The 14,003-nt window shown below is 43.8% G+C and overlaps 1 protein-coding gene across 2 annotated transcripts in view; it reads right to left on the bottom strand.

The window, feature by feature from the left end:
• The window catches only part of LOC137532541 (inter-alpha-trypsin inhibitor heavy chain H3-like), a 178,777-nt gene extending 175,611 nt beyond the window's left edge, over positions 1 to 3,166 (bottom strand). For both annotated transcript variants that reach the window (XM_068253151.1, XM_068253152.1), the window contains exon 1: positions 3,058 to 3,166. In XM_068253151.1, coding sequence (XP_068109252.1) covers positions 3,058 to 3,135 — 78 coding nt within the window. In that variant the 5' untranslated portion in view covers positions 3,136 to 3,166. The remainder of the gene's footprint in view (positions 1 to 3,057) is intronic.
• Positions 3,167 to 14,003: the final 10,837 nt, after the last annotated feature.

Here is a 14,003-nt window from a genome sequence, read left to right as displayed (position 1 = left end):
ATTCGATCAGCTGAACAGTCACTGTTGTTCTGTCATTGAGCTGCCACAGCCTCGACCATATGGGCTGGAAAGCCGCCATCACCTGCACTCTGGCCATGGTGCGCACCAGTCCAGCACGGCTGTCACTACACAAACAGCTGTTTGCTGTGCGTTACACAGTGAGTTTGGCCTGTCAGTGTGAAGCAGTACACTAATTACACTCCCTGATTGATGTATACACATGCAAGATGTTTTAAAGCAATGTAGGCCTACACTTTAGCAATAAAATGTGATTTCTGCCCTTAAAACGCTGCTGTGCGTCAAATTCAGATTTTTCCCCAGGACTTTTGGCGTGTATCCCACTCCGCCATGCCCCCCCCCCCCCCCCCTCCGGGTGTTAGACCCCTTGAAACATCTTTTCCATCACTTTTGTGGCCAGCATAAATGTTTCTAGTTTTCAAAGTTCGCATCCCCATTGAAGTCTATTGTGGTTCACGAAACTTCGCGCAAACCTAACTTGCGGAGGTTCTCGTTCGAGGTTCGCGAACCAAAAATCAGAAGTTCGAGCCATCTTGCCATCTGAAATCGGTAAGGAATTTTTTACCCTTTTTGGACCAAGTGGACCATGCCTCGTAAGGGTTCTTCATAATAATCCGAACATTTGTATAGCGCTTTTCTCCTGTCGGACTCAAAGTGCTCAAGAGCTGCAGCCACTGGGACCAGCTGAAGAGGCCACCCTGCAGTGTTAGGGAGTCTTGCCTGAGGCCCCATTCACACTTAAAAGCGCAAAATGCCAGCGATAACTGCCGGCGTTTTGCGGGAGTGATATTTCAGCGATTACACGTGGAAAAATCACTGGACACTGCGGCAAATTTTCCGAGATCGCGTTTAGCGCTTCTATAGCACTGAAACGCGATTGCCGGGAAATTGCCTGAAAATGGTGCAGGCTTTTGCGTTTGGCGATTTGCATTAATCGCCGGCGATTGACACAAATTGCCCAAGTAAGAACGGGCCCAAAAGATTTTATAACACTAACACTTTAAAAAGCGCTAGCGTTTGCGCGTTTTGTCGAAATCGCCAGCAAAACGCTCTAGTGTGAATGGGCCCTTAAACTCCTTACTGAATAGGTACTGACCCTATCCAGGATTAACCCCCCCCTGGTGTTACAATAAAATCGCCAAGGGGGCGGAGCTGCACTTTTTTTTTTTTTTTAAATCATGTAGCTAGCCTAGCACTAGCTACATGATAGCCGCTGTGCAGCGGCATCCCCCCACCCCTTCCGATCGCCTCCGGCGATCAGAGCAAACAGCGGCGGGTAGCGGCGCGGAGCGGCAGCGATTGGTTTGTACACGCAGCTAGCAAAGTGCTAGCAGAAAAAAAAATTATGCAAATCGCCCCACCAGGGCTTGAGAAATCCTCTGCGGCGGCTTAGCCCGACCACCAAGGATGTTAAAACCCTGGACTCCCATGCCCTTAACCAGTACACTATTCAACTTCTTCACCTTCCTTTGGATCAACAGGAATATGTGAGGGTGCAGGCTAGTGTTGTATTTTCTGGTTGAACTTGATGGACACATATCTTTTTTTCAATCCAAACATATAAATGCTGCATAAAACATTTTGTGATTTTATGTGTTAAAAAATTACCTTTACATTTTCCTTTACAAGGAAGATTTATAATATTTTAGGACATCTAGTACACTGTCCAGCCAATGGACTACCTACAACCCCTGTATTAATCTGAGACATATCTGAGACACTGAGTCCTACTGGAAGAAAAGCGCTTTACTAACGGTATTGTATATTGTATTGATGGAATGTGAGTTCCCGGCTTTGTACATTTGTTGTCATACAGGTGAAAACTTGAAAAATTAGAATACTGTACCATGCAGAAGTCCATTTAATTCAGTAGTTTATCTTAAAAGGTGAAACTAATATATGAAATTGACTCATTTCAAGCAAAGCGAGATATTTAACCTCTTGAGGACTGCAGTGCTAAACCCCCCTAGTGACCAGGCCATTTTTAGTAAAATGTGCCACTGCAGCTTTAAGGCAAAGCTGCAGGGCCGCACAACACAGCACACAAGTGATTCCCCTCCCTTTTTCTCCCCACCAACAGAGCTCTCTGTTGGTGGGGTCTGATTACTCCCCCCATGTTTATTTTTTTTTTTAATAAATATTATTGTTAGTGTTTTTTAAGCAAAAAACACTGTTTCTTTAAAGGTGTTCCCTCCCTCCCTCCCCACAGCCAGCAAATTACGGCGATCGGCTGTCATAGGCTTCTGCCTATGAGAGCCGATCGCTCTCTTGTCCCCAGTACATCGCTGCTGCCGATCGCAGCGCTGTACACGTAAATAGATGACGATCACGCTAACAGTTGCCGCTCGGAGACTGAAGGCAGGGCGGAGCGGAGCTCCGCCCCCCAAGCAGGAGATGCGCGCACAGCCTGCGCGCGATCTCCTGCATTAGCTGGCCTCAGGACTTTACGCCAATTGGCGTTAGGCGGTCGGCAAGAAGTTAAAGCCTTTGTTATAATTTTGATGATTATGGCTTACAGCTTCTGAAAACCCCAAAATCAGAATCTCAGACCATTAGAATATTGTGAAAATGTTCACTATTCTAGGCTCAAAGTGTTAAACTCTAATCAGCTAATTAATCCAAAACACCTGCAAAGGGTTCCTAATTCATATATTTTTTTCACCTTTTTAGTTGAATTACTGAAATAAATTATAAAAAAAAAAAAAGCTGTGCTAAGCTGCAGGACAGTGGCGTAGGGGTTAGCACTCTCGTCTTGCAGTGCTTTGTCCCGGTTTGGTTTCCAGCCAGAGCACCATCATGATCTCTGTGTATGTGTGGGTTTCCTCTGGGCATTTTGGTTTCCTCCCACGTCCCAAAAACATACATATAAGTTAATTGGCTTCCCCTAAATTGGCCATAGACTCCAATGGACATATGACTATGGTAGGGATTAGATTTTGAGCCCCTGTGAGGTACAGCTAGTGTCAAGACTATATACTTCAATTCGCTGCATAAGATGCTGGCGTTATATGAATACTAAATAATAAATGTGTTACTCACCTGGGCACCATGGTTTGCCCCCAGGCTGCACAGCACAAGGAGCACGGCAGCGATATCAATCCACTTGCCAAAAGCCATTTTGAAAACTAGATAAGTTCCCAGCCACAGAGCATTTACTGACAACTAGCATCTGGATTAATAGATAACTTTGTAGAGAAACAAAAGCCTAAAAATGGCTCAAACTGTTGCAAAAGAGGGTCATTTACCAGAGGCAGATCACATGTTTTCCCTGAAACTTGGAAAAGGATCAGTAGAACTCAGATCGATAGGTGGTCTTTGTTCTCTGCAGTGTAGAAACATTTCTTCTACTCACTCTCCTTGTTATTCAAATTAAAGACATCTTTTATTATCAAATAACAGACAAATTGTAGTAGCTCTTCTGAGACAAATGTAAAGTTTTAAAGCTAAACAGTCCAAATTTCCCATCTGCTCCAACAGACTGGTCACGCTATTTTAAATACCATGCACAAATTCTTGATTTAAAGAGAACCCACCTCGGGTTCTGACAATGCTATCAGCATACAGAGGCTGGGTCTGCTTATACTGCCCAGCCTCTGTTGCTATCTCGATCCCCCCTAAGTTCCCCCTGCGCTCTGCTTTGCCCCATAAATCATCAGCCGAGCTGTCGACACACAGAGTGTCCCAGCCGGCTATTTACATCTGCAGCTGTCAGTCTTGGCACTCCCCCGCCTCCTTCATAGCTCCGGTCCCCACCCGCGTCCCTTCCCTCCAATCAGCGGGGGAGGGAGGGAATGCGGGTGGGGACCGGAGCTATGGAGGAGGCGGGGGAGTGCCGAGACTGACAGCTGCAGATGTAAATAGCCGGCTGCGACATGCTGTGTCGCTAGCTCGGCTAATGATTTATGGGGGCATAGCAGAGCGCAGGGAGAACTTAGGGGGAATCGAGATAGCAACAGAGGCTGGGCAGTATGATTATTATTATTGATTTATAAAGCGCCAACATATTCCGTGGTGCTGTACAAAGTAAGAAACAAACATGGGGTACATAATAGACAATGGTGTACACTAATATACAAGATACATATCTAGTGACAAAATACAAAAAATCATACACAATACAGAAGTGGTAATGACAGTGATAAAAGTAACTTGATGAATAAAATGTACAATGATTTCCAAGACACAAAAGGGGGAGAGAGCCCTGCCCTTGCGAGCTTACAGTCTAAAGGGAATAGGGGGAAATAAGAGGAGGGAAACTAGCAGTATAAGCAGACCCAGCCTCTGTATGCTGATAGCATTGTCAGAACCCACCTCGGGTTGTCTTTAAGAAAAAGTGCCTGAAAGGGTTTAATCATGTTAGTTTAATTTCCTCATGCAGACTCGACAGTCACAGAGATGAGCAGCACTGAGCTCTCCAGGCTGCTAAGATTGTTCTCTTATCTCTGAATGCAAGAGATAAGAGCTTAAGAGAGACTCTGTGCATGCTACAAAAACAGAACTGTGCAGTTGAAATACAGCAGTGTGGTGTGTACAGAATGCACTTGATATTATGTAAGGTTAAAGGGAACCTAAACTGAGAGGGATATGGATGTTTCCTTTTTAAAAATACCAGTTGCTTGGTAGTCCTGCTGATCTCTTTGGTGCAGTAGTAGCTGAATCACACACCTGAAACCAGCGTGCAGCTAATCCAGTCTGACTTCAGTCAGAGCACCTGATCTGTATGCTTGAGGGGCTGTGGCTAACAGTATTAGAGACACAGGATCAGCAGGAGAGTCAGGCAACTGGTATTATTTTAAAAGGAAAAATCTATATCCTTCTCAGTTTAGGTTCCCTTTAAAGGACCACAACCACTAAACATACCATTTTGAAACACCCACACAGTATTTATCAGTCATACAGAATATTTAGTGTCATTTATTTCAATCTCTAGCATGGCCCTTTAAAGATCCATATGGCGCTGTATACGTCAGTCCCTGCACTCCCGCTGATGGACTTCTGTATCTATAAACCCATCATAGGGGAAGCCTTGTCAGTGGTTGTAAATAAACTAAGCAACTGATGATATAATCTTTTTTTTTTTTTCACCTCGGCCCCAGTCTTCCCAACTGCCATAAATTCTCGTGCTACCATGGTCCCCTGCAGCCCCCACCCTCTGCCCTGCAAGAATTCAGTGAGACAGCTCTCAGCACAGCACAGACATGGCTGTGCAATGCGATACCTGAGCTACTCTCCCCTGTTCAGCCTATTCCATCACCGCTGAGCTTCCTGCTTGTAATGACGTGCAGGCTGTGCGGGGACCTTGTCAGCACGTGAGTAGTTCAGGTATCACATTGCACAGCCATGGCGACGGGGCGGGATGACGTCTAAGGGAGTCCCGATCCACCCCTTGCCGCTGCCTGGCGCTGATAGGCCAGGCAGCGCAGGGGTCTGGGGGGGGGGGCTGTCTTGCGACGCGGATAGCGGCGATCGAGCGCGGGGCGGCGGCGATCAAAGTGCTAGCTGCGTTCAGCAAAAAAAAAAAAAAATTATTCAAATCGGCCCAGCAGGGCCTGAGAAAAACTCCTGCGCGGCTTACCCCGAACTACGTTACCGCGGGGTTACCGCCAGGAAGGTTAAAGAGAACCCGATGTGGTTTCTAAGAATGAAATCGGCACACAGAGGCTGGGTCTGCTTATATTGCCCAGCCTCTGTTGCGATCTCAATCCCCCTAAGTTCCCCCTGTGCTCTGCTATGCCCCCATAGATCACAGCCACGCTGTCGATACGCAGCGGGCTGTGTTTACCTATGTAGTGTTAGTCTCACCGCTCCCCCCGCCTCCTGCATAGCTTCAGTCCCCGCCCGCATCCCTCCCCTCCCATTGGAGGGAAGGGACACGGGTGGGGACCGAAGCTATGCAGGAGGCGGGGGAGTGGCGAGAGTGACACTACATAGGTAAACACAGCCCGCTGTGCATCGACAGCACGGCTGTGATTTATGAAAGCATAGCAGAGTGCAGGGGGAACTTAGGGGAGGATTGAGATAGCAACAGAGGCTGGGCAATATAAGCAGACCCAGCCTCTGTGTGCTGATTCTTAGAACCACCTCAGGTTCTCTTAAAAGGGCCATGGTAGAGATTGAAATAAATGACACTGAATATTCTGTATAACTACTGTGGGGGTGTTTCAAAATGTAATGTTTCGTGGTTGTGGTCCTTTAATTGTCACGTACAAGGACTGTCGCCCCAGTTTGGGAATGTGTACTTTACAGACACTTCACTAGCCTAGATGTTGGTGATATGTATATTGCTATGGAAAGGGAGAAGAGATGAGAGGTGGAGTACAACAAATCTGCTCCCAGTGGGTGGGGTCAGTAGAAGAGAGGCAGTTGGGAGACTTATTTTGAATCGGCTTTGCCGAATTCGTAAACCTACACTAGCAATTGGTATGGATTGAAACTGAACAAATCAAATGCAATTGCAGATGATTTTGATAAGTCCAGTTTCAATATACTTACAAACTTAAAGTGGACCCGAGCTCTTGCACAGGACAGAAGGAAAACAGAGAAATGCACCCTGTATGTATTCAAAGAGTTTAGGCTGTCTAATCCCCCCTCATTTGTGTCTAATCTCAACTTGTAATGTGATCCTCCCGTGTCACATGACTGCCTATGGCAGATGAGCTTGTTTTAAAGCACAGGCTGTAAACAATATTTCTGTTTCCATGAATCAGGAAGTAGAAACTGTGCAGATTTATTTTAGGACTTGCATGAGCTGTAACAAATGTTTTTTGTTTAAAGGTTATTATGCTGTTGTGTCTCTTTTAGAGCAGAGAGGAAGTCTGAGTCCAGGTCCACTTTGAGGGCTGGAAACCTCTATATAGCGTTTGAGTGTTTAGGGAGGTTTTCAAAACACTAGCGATTTCCACTGGAGCAATTACGAACGCAGGACATGCATTTTTGAGCGTTAGCGTTTCTGCAATGTTAAAGGGAACCAGAGAGGAATCAAAACCTAAAATAGGAAAAGGTTTCATACATACCTGGGGCTTCCTCCAGCCCCAGAAGCCTGGATCGCTCCCACGCCGCCACCCTCCGCTTCCTGTATCTGCGGTACCGGGTCCCGTCACTTCCGGCAGACGCGGCCAATTGTCCGCATGCACAGGGGTTCCCGGCATACCCTTACGCATGCGGCTGCGCAGTATGGAGTCGCATGCGTAAGGGTATGGAGGGAGCCCCTGTGATGCGGACAATTGGCCACGTGATGACGCCGACTGGCCGAAACTGTGGGACCCGGTACCGGCGCATACAGGCAGCAGAGGACGGCGGCGTGGGAGCGATCCGTGCGTATGGGGCTGGAGGAAGCCCCAGGTATGTATAAAACCTTTCATTCAGGTCTTCTCTGGTTCTCTTTAAGTATATAAACGCTGGTGTAATCGCTCATGAAAACCTACAAGGGTGATTTGCTAGCGTTTTTGGACTTTCAACAATATAGGTTGCAGGATTTGATCTTGCTGCCTATTGGGATTTAGGACTGCATTTAATAATCGTTTTTTAATTTTATTTTTAACATTTAACGATCATTGCAAAATATTGTATTGTAACTGTATGATCATCCATCTGTAGCTCTTATCTTTAGAAATTTTGTTTAGCGTTTTTAAATTACTGCACACTAAACAAAAATGAAAATTAATTGAAAGGACCAAATCAGAATTAAAATCACAAATCGCTACACAATCGCTGGCAAAAAGCTTAAACTTTTTAAAATCGCTACCAAAAGAAAAAAAAAAAAAAACCCAGCAAATGCTCATGAAATCGCTTACAAAACGCTAGCGATTGCGGTAACAATTTGTAGTGGGTTCCAGGCCTAAAACAAAATTTGCCTCTCCTGACTAGGGTAGCCAACGAGAAGCAAATAATTCCAAGTTAATGAAAATGTTTATGCAGCTTACGCTCCAGATCACACGCAAGTGATAAAACTGGTCATTTTCTGCATCAGAATGTTGACCAATCCCATGTTATGTATAGGGTTCGTTCATCTATGCCGTTTAGAGATGTGCTGTCTCCACGGCAGTGAGCGGGAACACAGGGCTGTGCAACGCAAGAGAAATACACTGGATGAAAGTTTGATGTCATAAAAGAATGCGATATATGGCAGGTCTGATGCAACAGACAATGAAGACAATCTGTTTTGTGCTATGAACGTTAACAGTGCATCCGCTAGCACCATGCAAAGCACGAATCTGGTATAGTGTTGACTGAGCCTATTAATATACCAATCAAATGCTGCAGAGCCTAAAGTTCAAATGGTGTTGCATTTGGTGGACACAGCATGCAATGTGTTCCAGCCATTCCCTGGGCGTGACCACTGTGATAGACCTGCATTAAGCAATGTGTTCCAGCCATTCCCTGGGCGTGACCACTGTGATAGACCTGCATTAAGCAATGTGTTCCAGCCATTTCCTGGGCGTGACCACTGTGATAGACCTGCACTGGAGCATCATCTTATGATCCTTTGGAGGCCACATCTTTTGCAACCTTTTTTACAATGCCAAACGAATGCCAGGCTCATCTCATCAAATGTTACCAGAATTGTAGTCAGACTCAAGAAGGGAAACATTGATAGTGTTACACAGGGTTACATTTTTCAGATGCTTGTGTGAATCTACCCAAAAGATGAATGGTGATGAACCTTAAAAGAACTGTAACCAAGGATTGAATGTTATCCCAGTCAGTAGCCGATACCCCCTTTCCCATAAGAAATCTTTACCTTTTCATGAATAGATCACTAGGGGGTTGTGTATGGCTTATATTTTGGTGAAACCAATCCCACAGTGTGATGTCAGGACCTAGGTGCTGACATCACACTGTGGGAGCCTTATTGCAGTGTAGGAAACAGCAACCGTTTCCAACCAGTATGTCTTGGATCTCTTCTATTTTTTTTTTTTTTAACGTGCCACCGTGCAGTGTATGGATTTCTTTATTTTTTTCCCATTTTGCTACAGTTCCTCTTTCAACCAGTTCAGCCTTCAGTCGTTTTCACTTTATGCATCCGAGCAATGTTCACCTCCCATTCATTAGCCTATAACTTCATCACTACTTATCACAATGAACTGATCTATATCTTGTTTTTTCCGCCACCAATTAGGCTTTCTTTGGGGGGTACATTTTGCTAAGAGCTACCTTACTGTAAATGCATTTTAACAGTAAGAATAAGAAAAAAAATGAAAAAATTCATTATTTGTCCGTTTTCGGCCATTATAGTTTAAAAATAATACATGCCTCCATAATTAAATCCCACGTATTGTATTTGCCCATATGTCACGGTTATTTCACCGTTTAAATTATGTCCCTATCACAATGCATCGCGACAATATTTTATTTGGAAATAAGAGCATTTTTTCCGTTTTGCATCCATCACTATTTACAAGCTTATAAAAAAAAAAAAAATAGAGAGAAATATTTCATCTTTACATAGATATTTAAAAAGTTTAGACCCTTAGGTAAATATTTATGTGTTTTTTGTTTTTTTTAATAGTAATGTTTTTTGTTTATTAAACATTTTATGTGGCCATTTTTGGGAGGGTGGGATATAAATAGTGCTTTATTTGGGGAAATATTTGTGTATTGCAATGTATTTTTACTGTTACTTGTAGTTTTACTTTTTGGCCACAAGATGGCAATCTTGAGTTTGTTTACATGACGTCACTCTAAGCGTACAATGTACGCTTAGAGGGACAGAGTTTCAGAAAAAGCGTAGCTTCCGAGAGAAGCTGTCGCTTTTTCAGCGGGGGAAAGGAATCAGTGATCGGGCACCATAGCCCGATACATTGATTCCTGGGCTACCGAATCCACGGCCGGGAGTGCGCGTGCACGATCGGCCGCGGGAGCGCACGTGGCCTCCTGGACGTAGGTACTACGTCCAGGAGGCATAAATGGTTAAGACAACTCTGTTTCCATACTTCATAAGCCCAAATAACCAAATGCCAGAATCAATTAACAACAAGTGTTTTATTCAACAGATTGGACAGAAACAGCGGAATCATTTTGAGCTCTTTGCATTGTTGGCTATCATCTTTTTCATTCCTTTCTTGTTGTGTTTCTTGGCAAACCTCATGTTCCTCATGAACTTAGGATCAACCTGAAAAAAGAAAAGAAGCCAGTGTCACATCACAGAAACTCTCTGGAATATAGTCATAGTGGCTGCACTGAAACTGAGAAAAGATAAACCAGATATAGATTTGTAGATGGGAAAAAAGAAAGAAATTGTCATGAGCACTGGAGAGAAACTGCTTAGTTACCATATTTTTCTGCATATAAGATGCACGTTTTGTCCCCCAAAAAGGAAGTGAAAAACTGCATGAAAAGAAAAACTGCATCTTACATGCCAAATACAGGGAGTCCCTGACTTACAAACACCCGCCAATATGAACAGCAGACACACCGCAATGGGGACTTCCTGTATTGTCCCCCTGAACAAATAGAAAGCAGCGGCAGCACGGCTCACCCCATCCACTGGAGCCTGCGGTGATCAGAGACCTCTCCCTGACGCGATCAGCAGAAGCCGGCACTAGGGGAGCTGTGAGGGAGAGGAGAGGTCTTTGAATGCCACAGGCTCTGTTTGATTAGATGAGCCTTGCTGATGCTGCTGTCTGTTTATTCAGGGGGAGCGCAGAAGGACACGGGGAGTGGGGGAGACACAGGGGACAGAAAGGGACAACAATTGAGGGAAGTCCTCTATAAAATGCTCCTGGACCATGGGCACACCAGATTGCTGAAAAAAACAGTACTTGATCGCCGACTTTTTATTATACACGCTAGAAGCCATTGACCAATTAAAGAGGCACTATAGCAAAATATGTAACACACTAGGCCAGGAGATGTAGTCACATTAATATATTAAATCTACCTCTCCCAGCATGCACTGGACTCCATTCACAATGAGTTTCCACATTCGGTAACCAAATGTCATATAATTACTGAATGAATTATGATCATGTTCACATTCACACCTGAAATTACCATTTGTGGGGAAAAAAAAAAAAAAAAAAAAAAGTTATTTTAGAGACGAATCACCCTCATGTATTTTACCATATAAATCAGTGGGAACATTAGAGAGAACACCTACCATGCTTTTTGTTTCATTCTGCACTGCACAGCTTGTTTCTCATCAGACCTGATAAAATCACTGACTAAGCATTCAGTCTGGCTTTGCTACAATGACTCAGCTGAGCAGAGCCACAAGGGGGCAGGCTTGGGTTTTGAAAAGACATCAGAGAAGACAGACTCAGCTATAATGATGCCTGAGCAAAGCCAGACTGAATGCTCAGTCAGGGATTTTATCAAGGTTGATAAGAAGCAGGCTGAACAGTGAAGAATGAAACAGAGCAGGGTAGATGTTTTCTCTAATGTCCCCACTGATATACATGGTAAAATACACGAGGGTGCTTTGTCTCTGGTTCACTTTAAATTCTGCAAAAAATGAAAGCCATAATGAAAGAATGCATGGTTTCATCCTTACAGATTTTTTTTTTTTACCACCTGTAAATACTAGGTGCGATTTTTCCAGGGCTTTGGAGTCAGGGTCGTGGAGTCGGGCAATTTTGGGTGCCTGGAGTCGGAGTCGGGAAAAAAATGCACCGACTCCGACTCCTAATGAATTTGTAACTGTAATTAAAATAGAAAATATGATAAAATGTTCTATTTCTCAGATAATAGTCATTAAAAATAATGTGTATATCAAAATTAGTTACTTGTGCTGCTTCAATAAAGCAGTCCTCGTAATTTTAAAGCAGTAGGATCAGCATATATAAGTAGATAAATACTTGATCTACTTACATAACACATGTATTATAATGTCCACGTTTTGATTTCAGTGAATGTTATATAGTAAATGACAAGAATTCTGTTCCTGGTGGGGGCCATGTCTTTTGCCCACAGTTAAGGCTAACTCGTGATGTCATTTCTGCCCTTTATTTTTTTTCTTGTCTCCTCCAATCGCTGAGTCACCTCAGCCTTGCTTGTAAACACAAGTGATTAGGGGATTAGGTTTCAGATAGGAAGCAGGCAGGGAAATAAAGGGAAGAGGAGGAATATATTATAGATAAAAAGAACCCCCAGCATGCAATGCTTTGGCACCGACTACTAAAGAGCCAGAGCTCCTAAAGTATGTGATAACTCCAAATCATAACAGCAGAAAACGTTTTGAAAGTTTTGAATGCAGGATTAGCATCTTTATCACTTAATACACTCAGACCAGTTGCTGTTGAAATTTGATTTTTATGATGACAATCCCGCTTTAAAGGGACTCCGAGCAGTGCAGAAACTATGGAAAGATGCATATCATTTTAAAGCTCTCTTTCTCCTCTTTCCAATGATATATAAACCGCTGCCCTACGCCTTTTAGTTTTCGCTATTTTCGCGATTGAAATTGCCGCGGCCGCAATTTCAATCGCGAAAATAAATAAAACTAAAAGGCGTAGGGCGACGATTTAGGTGTCGCCAGAAAGAGGAGAAAGAGAGCTTTAAAATGATATCCATCTTTCCATAGTTACATTGTATTACACAGGCCGACTTTTTCTGCTGAATGGAGCTGCTGACACTGGGGAAAGTGTCGTCCTGTGTAATACAAGTAACTATGGAAAGATGGATATCATTTTAAAGCTCTCTTTCTCCTCTTTCTTGGGACACCAAAATCGTCGCTCTACGCCTTTTAGTTTTCTTTATTTTCGCGATTGAAATCGCGGCCACGGCAATTTCAATCGCGAAAATAGCGAAAACTAAAAGGCGCAGGGCGGCGGTTTATATATCATTGGAAAGAGGAGAAAGAGCTTTAAAATGATATGCATCTTTCCATACTTTCTGCACTGCTCGGAGTCCCTTTAAGGTCAGATATACATATCTGATTGTGACTGTATATATAATATGTACACAGGAATCTCTTATATATACTAAATAACATCTATGCTGTAAGAATAAAGCCTGATGTGTAGCTGTGTCACTAATAGAGATGGTCAACGAGATGGAAATAATTCTGCATTGATGCGGATTTATGCGAATGTATGCACTCCCTTTGCTGATGAAATCAAATAATTTGATATGTTAAAATTTGGTTTGGTGACTACAAATTAAAGGGTAACTGAGACGGAAGAAAAGTAAAGTTTTATACATACCTGGGGCTTCCTCCAGCCCCCTTCAGGCTAATCAGTCCCTCGCTGTCCTCCACCACCCGGATCTTCTGCTATGAGTCCTGGTAATTCAGCCAGTCAGCGCTGTCCGGCCGCATGCCGCTCCCACAGCCAGGAACATTCTGCACCTGCGCAATACAGGTGTAGTATGCTCCTAGCGGCGGAGTGTGTGCATGCGCACTACGCCCGACTGGCTCAAGTACCTGGACTCATAGCAGAAGATCCAGGTGGTGGAGGAGGACAACGAGGGACTGATTATCCTGAAGGTGGCTGGAGGAAGCCCCAGGTATGTATAAAACTTTAATTTCATCTGTCTCAGGTTTACTTTGTTACACAGTAGTACTATACTCTACATATGCACTCCCCACAGAGCTGCAGGGAATCCACTGAGAATGCTGTGCACATTGAACACAGAGGTGTTGTCTGTTTACAATCTCCTCATTACCCTGCAGAGTACCTGCACATCATTCTTACATGTACCCACACTTATATTGCCTAGGGCCTGATAGATGTTATTTGTTCCGGTTTGTACCTTTTACAAGTACTCTTACCAAGGACTAGTTTTAGTCTAAAGGGAATACATATGGCAGTCTACATATCCTCACTTCAGTTGTCTTGTAAAATTCCTAAGCGTTGGCAGTTAAGAGACGAATTTCACGTTACATACTTTTAATCAACAAAATTGGAATATGCAAATTAGAGGAGTCAGAGTCGGTGGAATCCTAAACCGAGGAGTCGGAGTCGGTGGATTTTTGGACCGACTCCACAGCCCTGGATTTTTCATTTCACATCTAATTACTTGTAGTCTAGAGCCTTTTGAGCTGTGTT

The sequence above is a fragment of the Hyperolius riggenbachi genome, chromosome 9, assembly GCF_040937935.1.
Source record: "Hyperolius riggenbachi isolate aHypRig1 chromosome 9, aHypRig1.pri, whole genome shotgun sequence".
In the NCBI taxonomy this organism is placed as follows: domain Eukaryota; kingdom Metazoa; phylum Chordata; class Amphibia; order Anura; family Hyperoliidae; genus Hyperolius; species Hyperolius riggenbachi.
The sequence above is the reverse complement of the archived record's forward strand: the minus strand, read 5'-3'. Positions and strand labels throughout refer to the sequence as shown.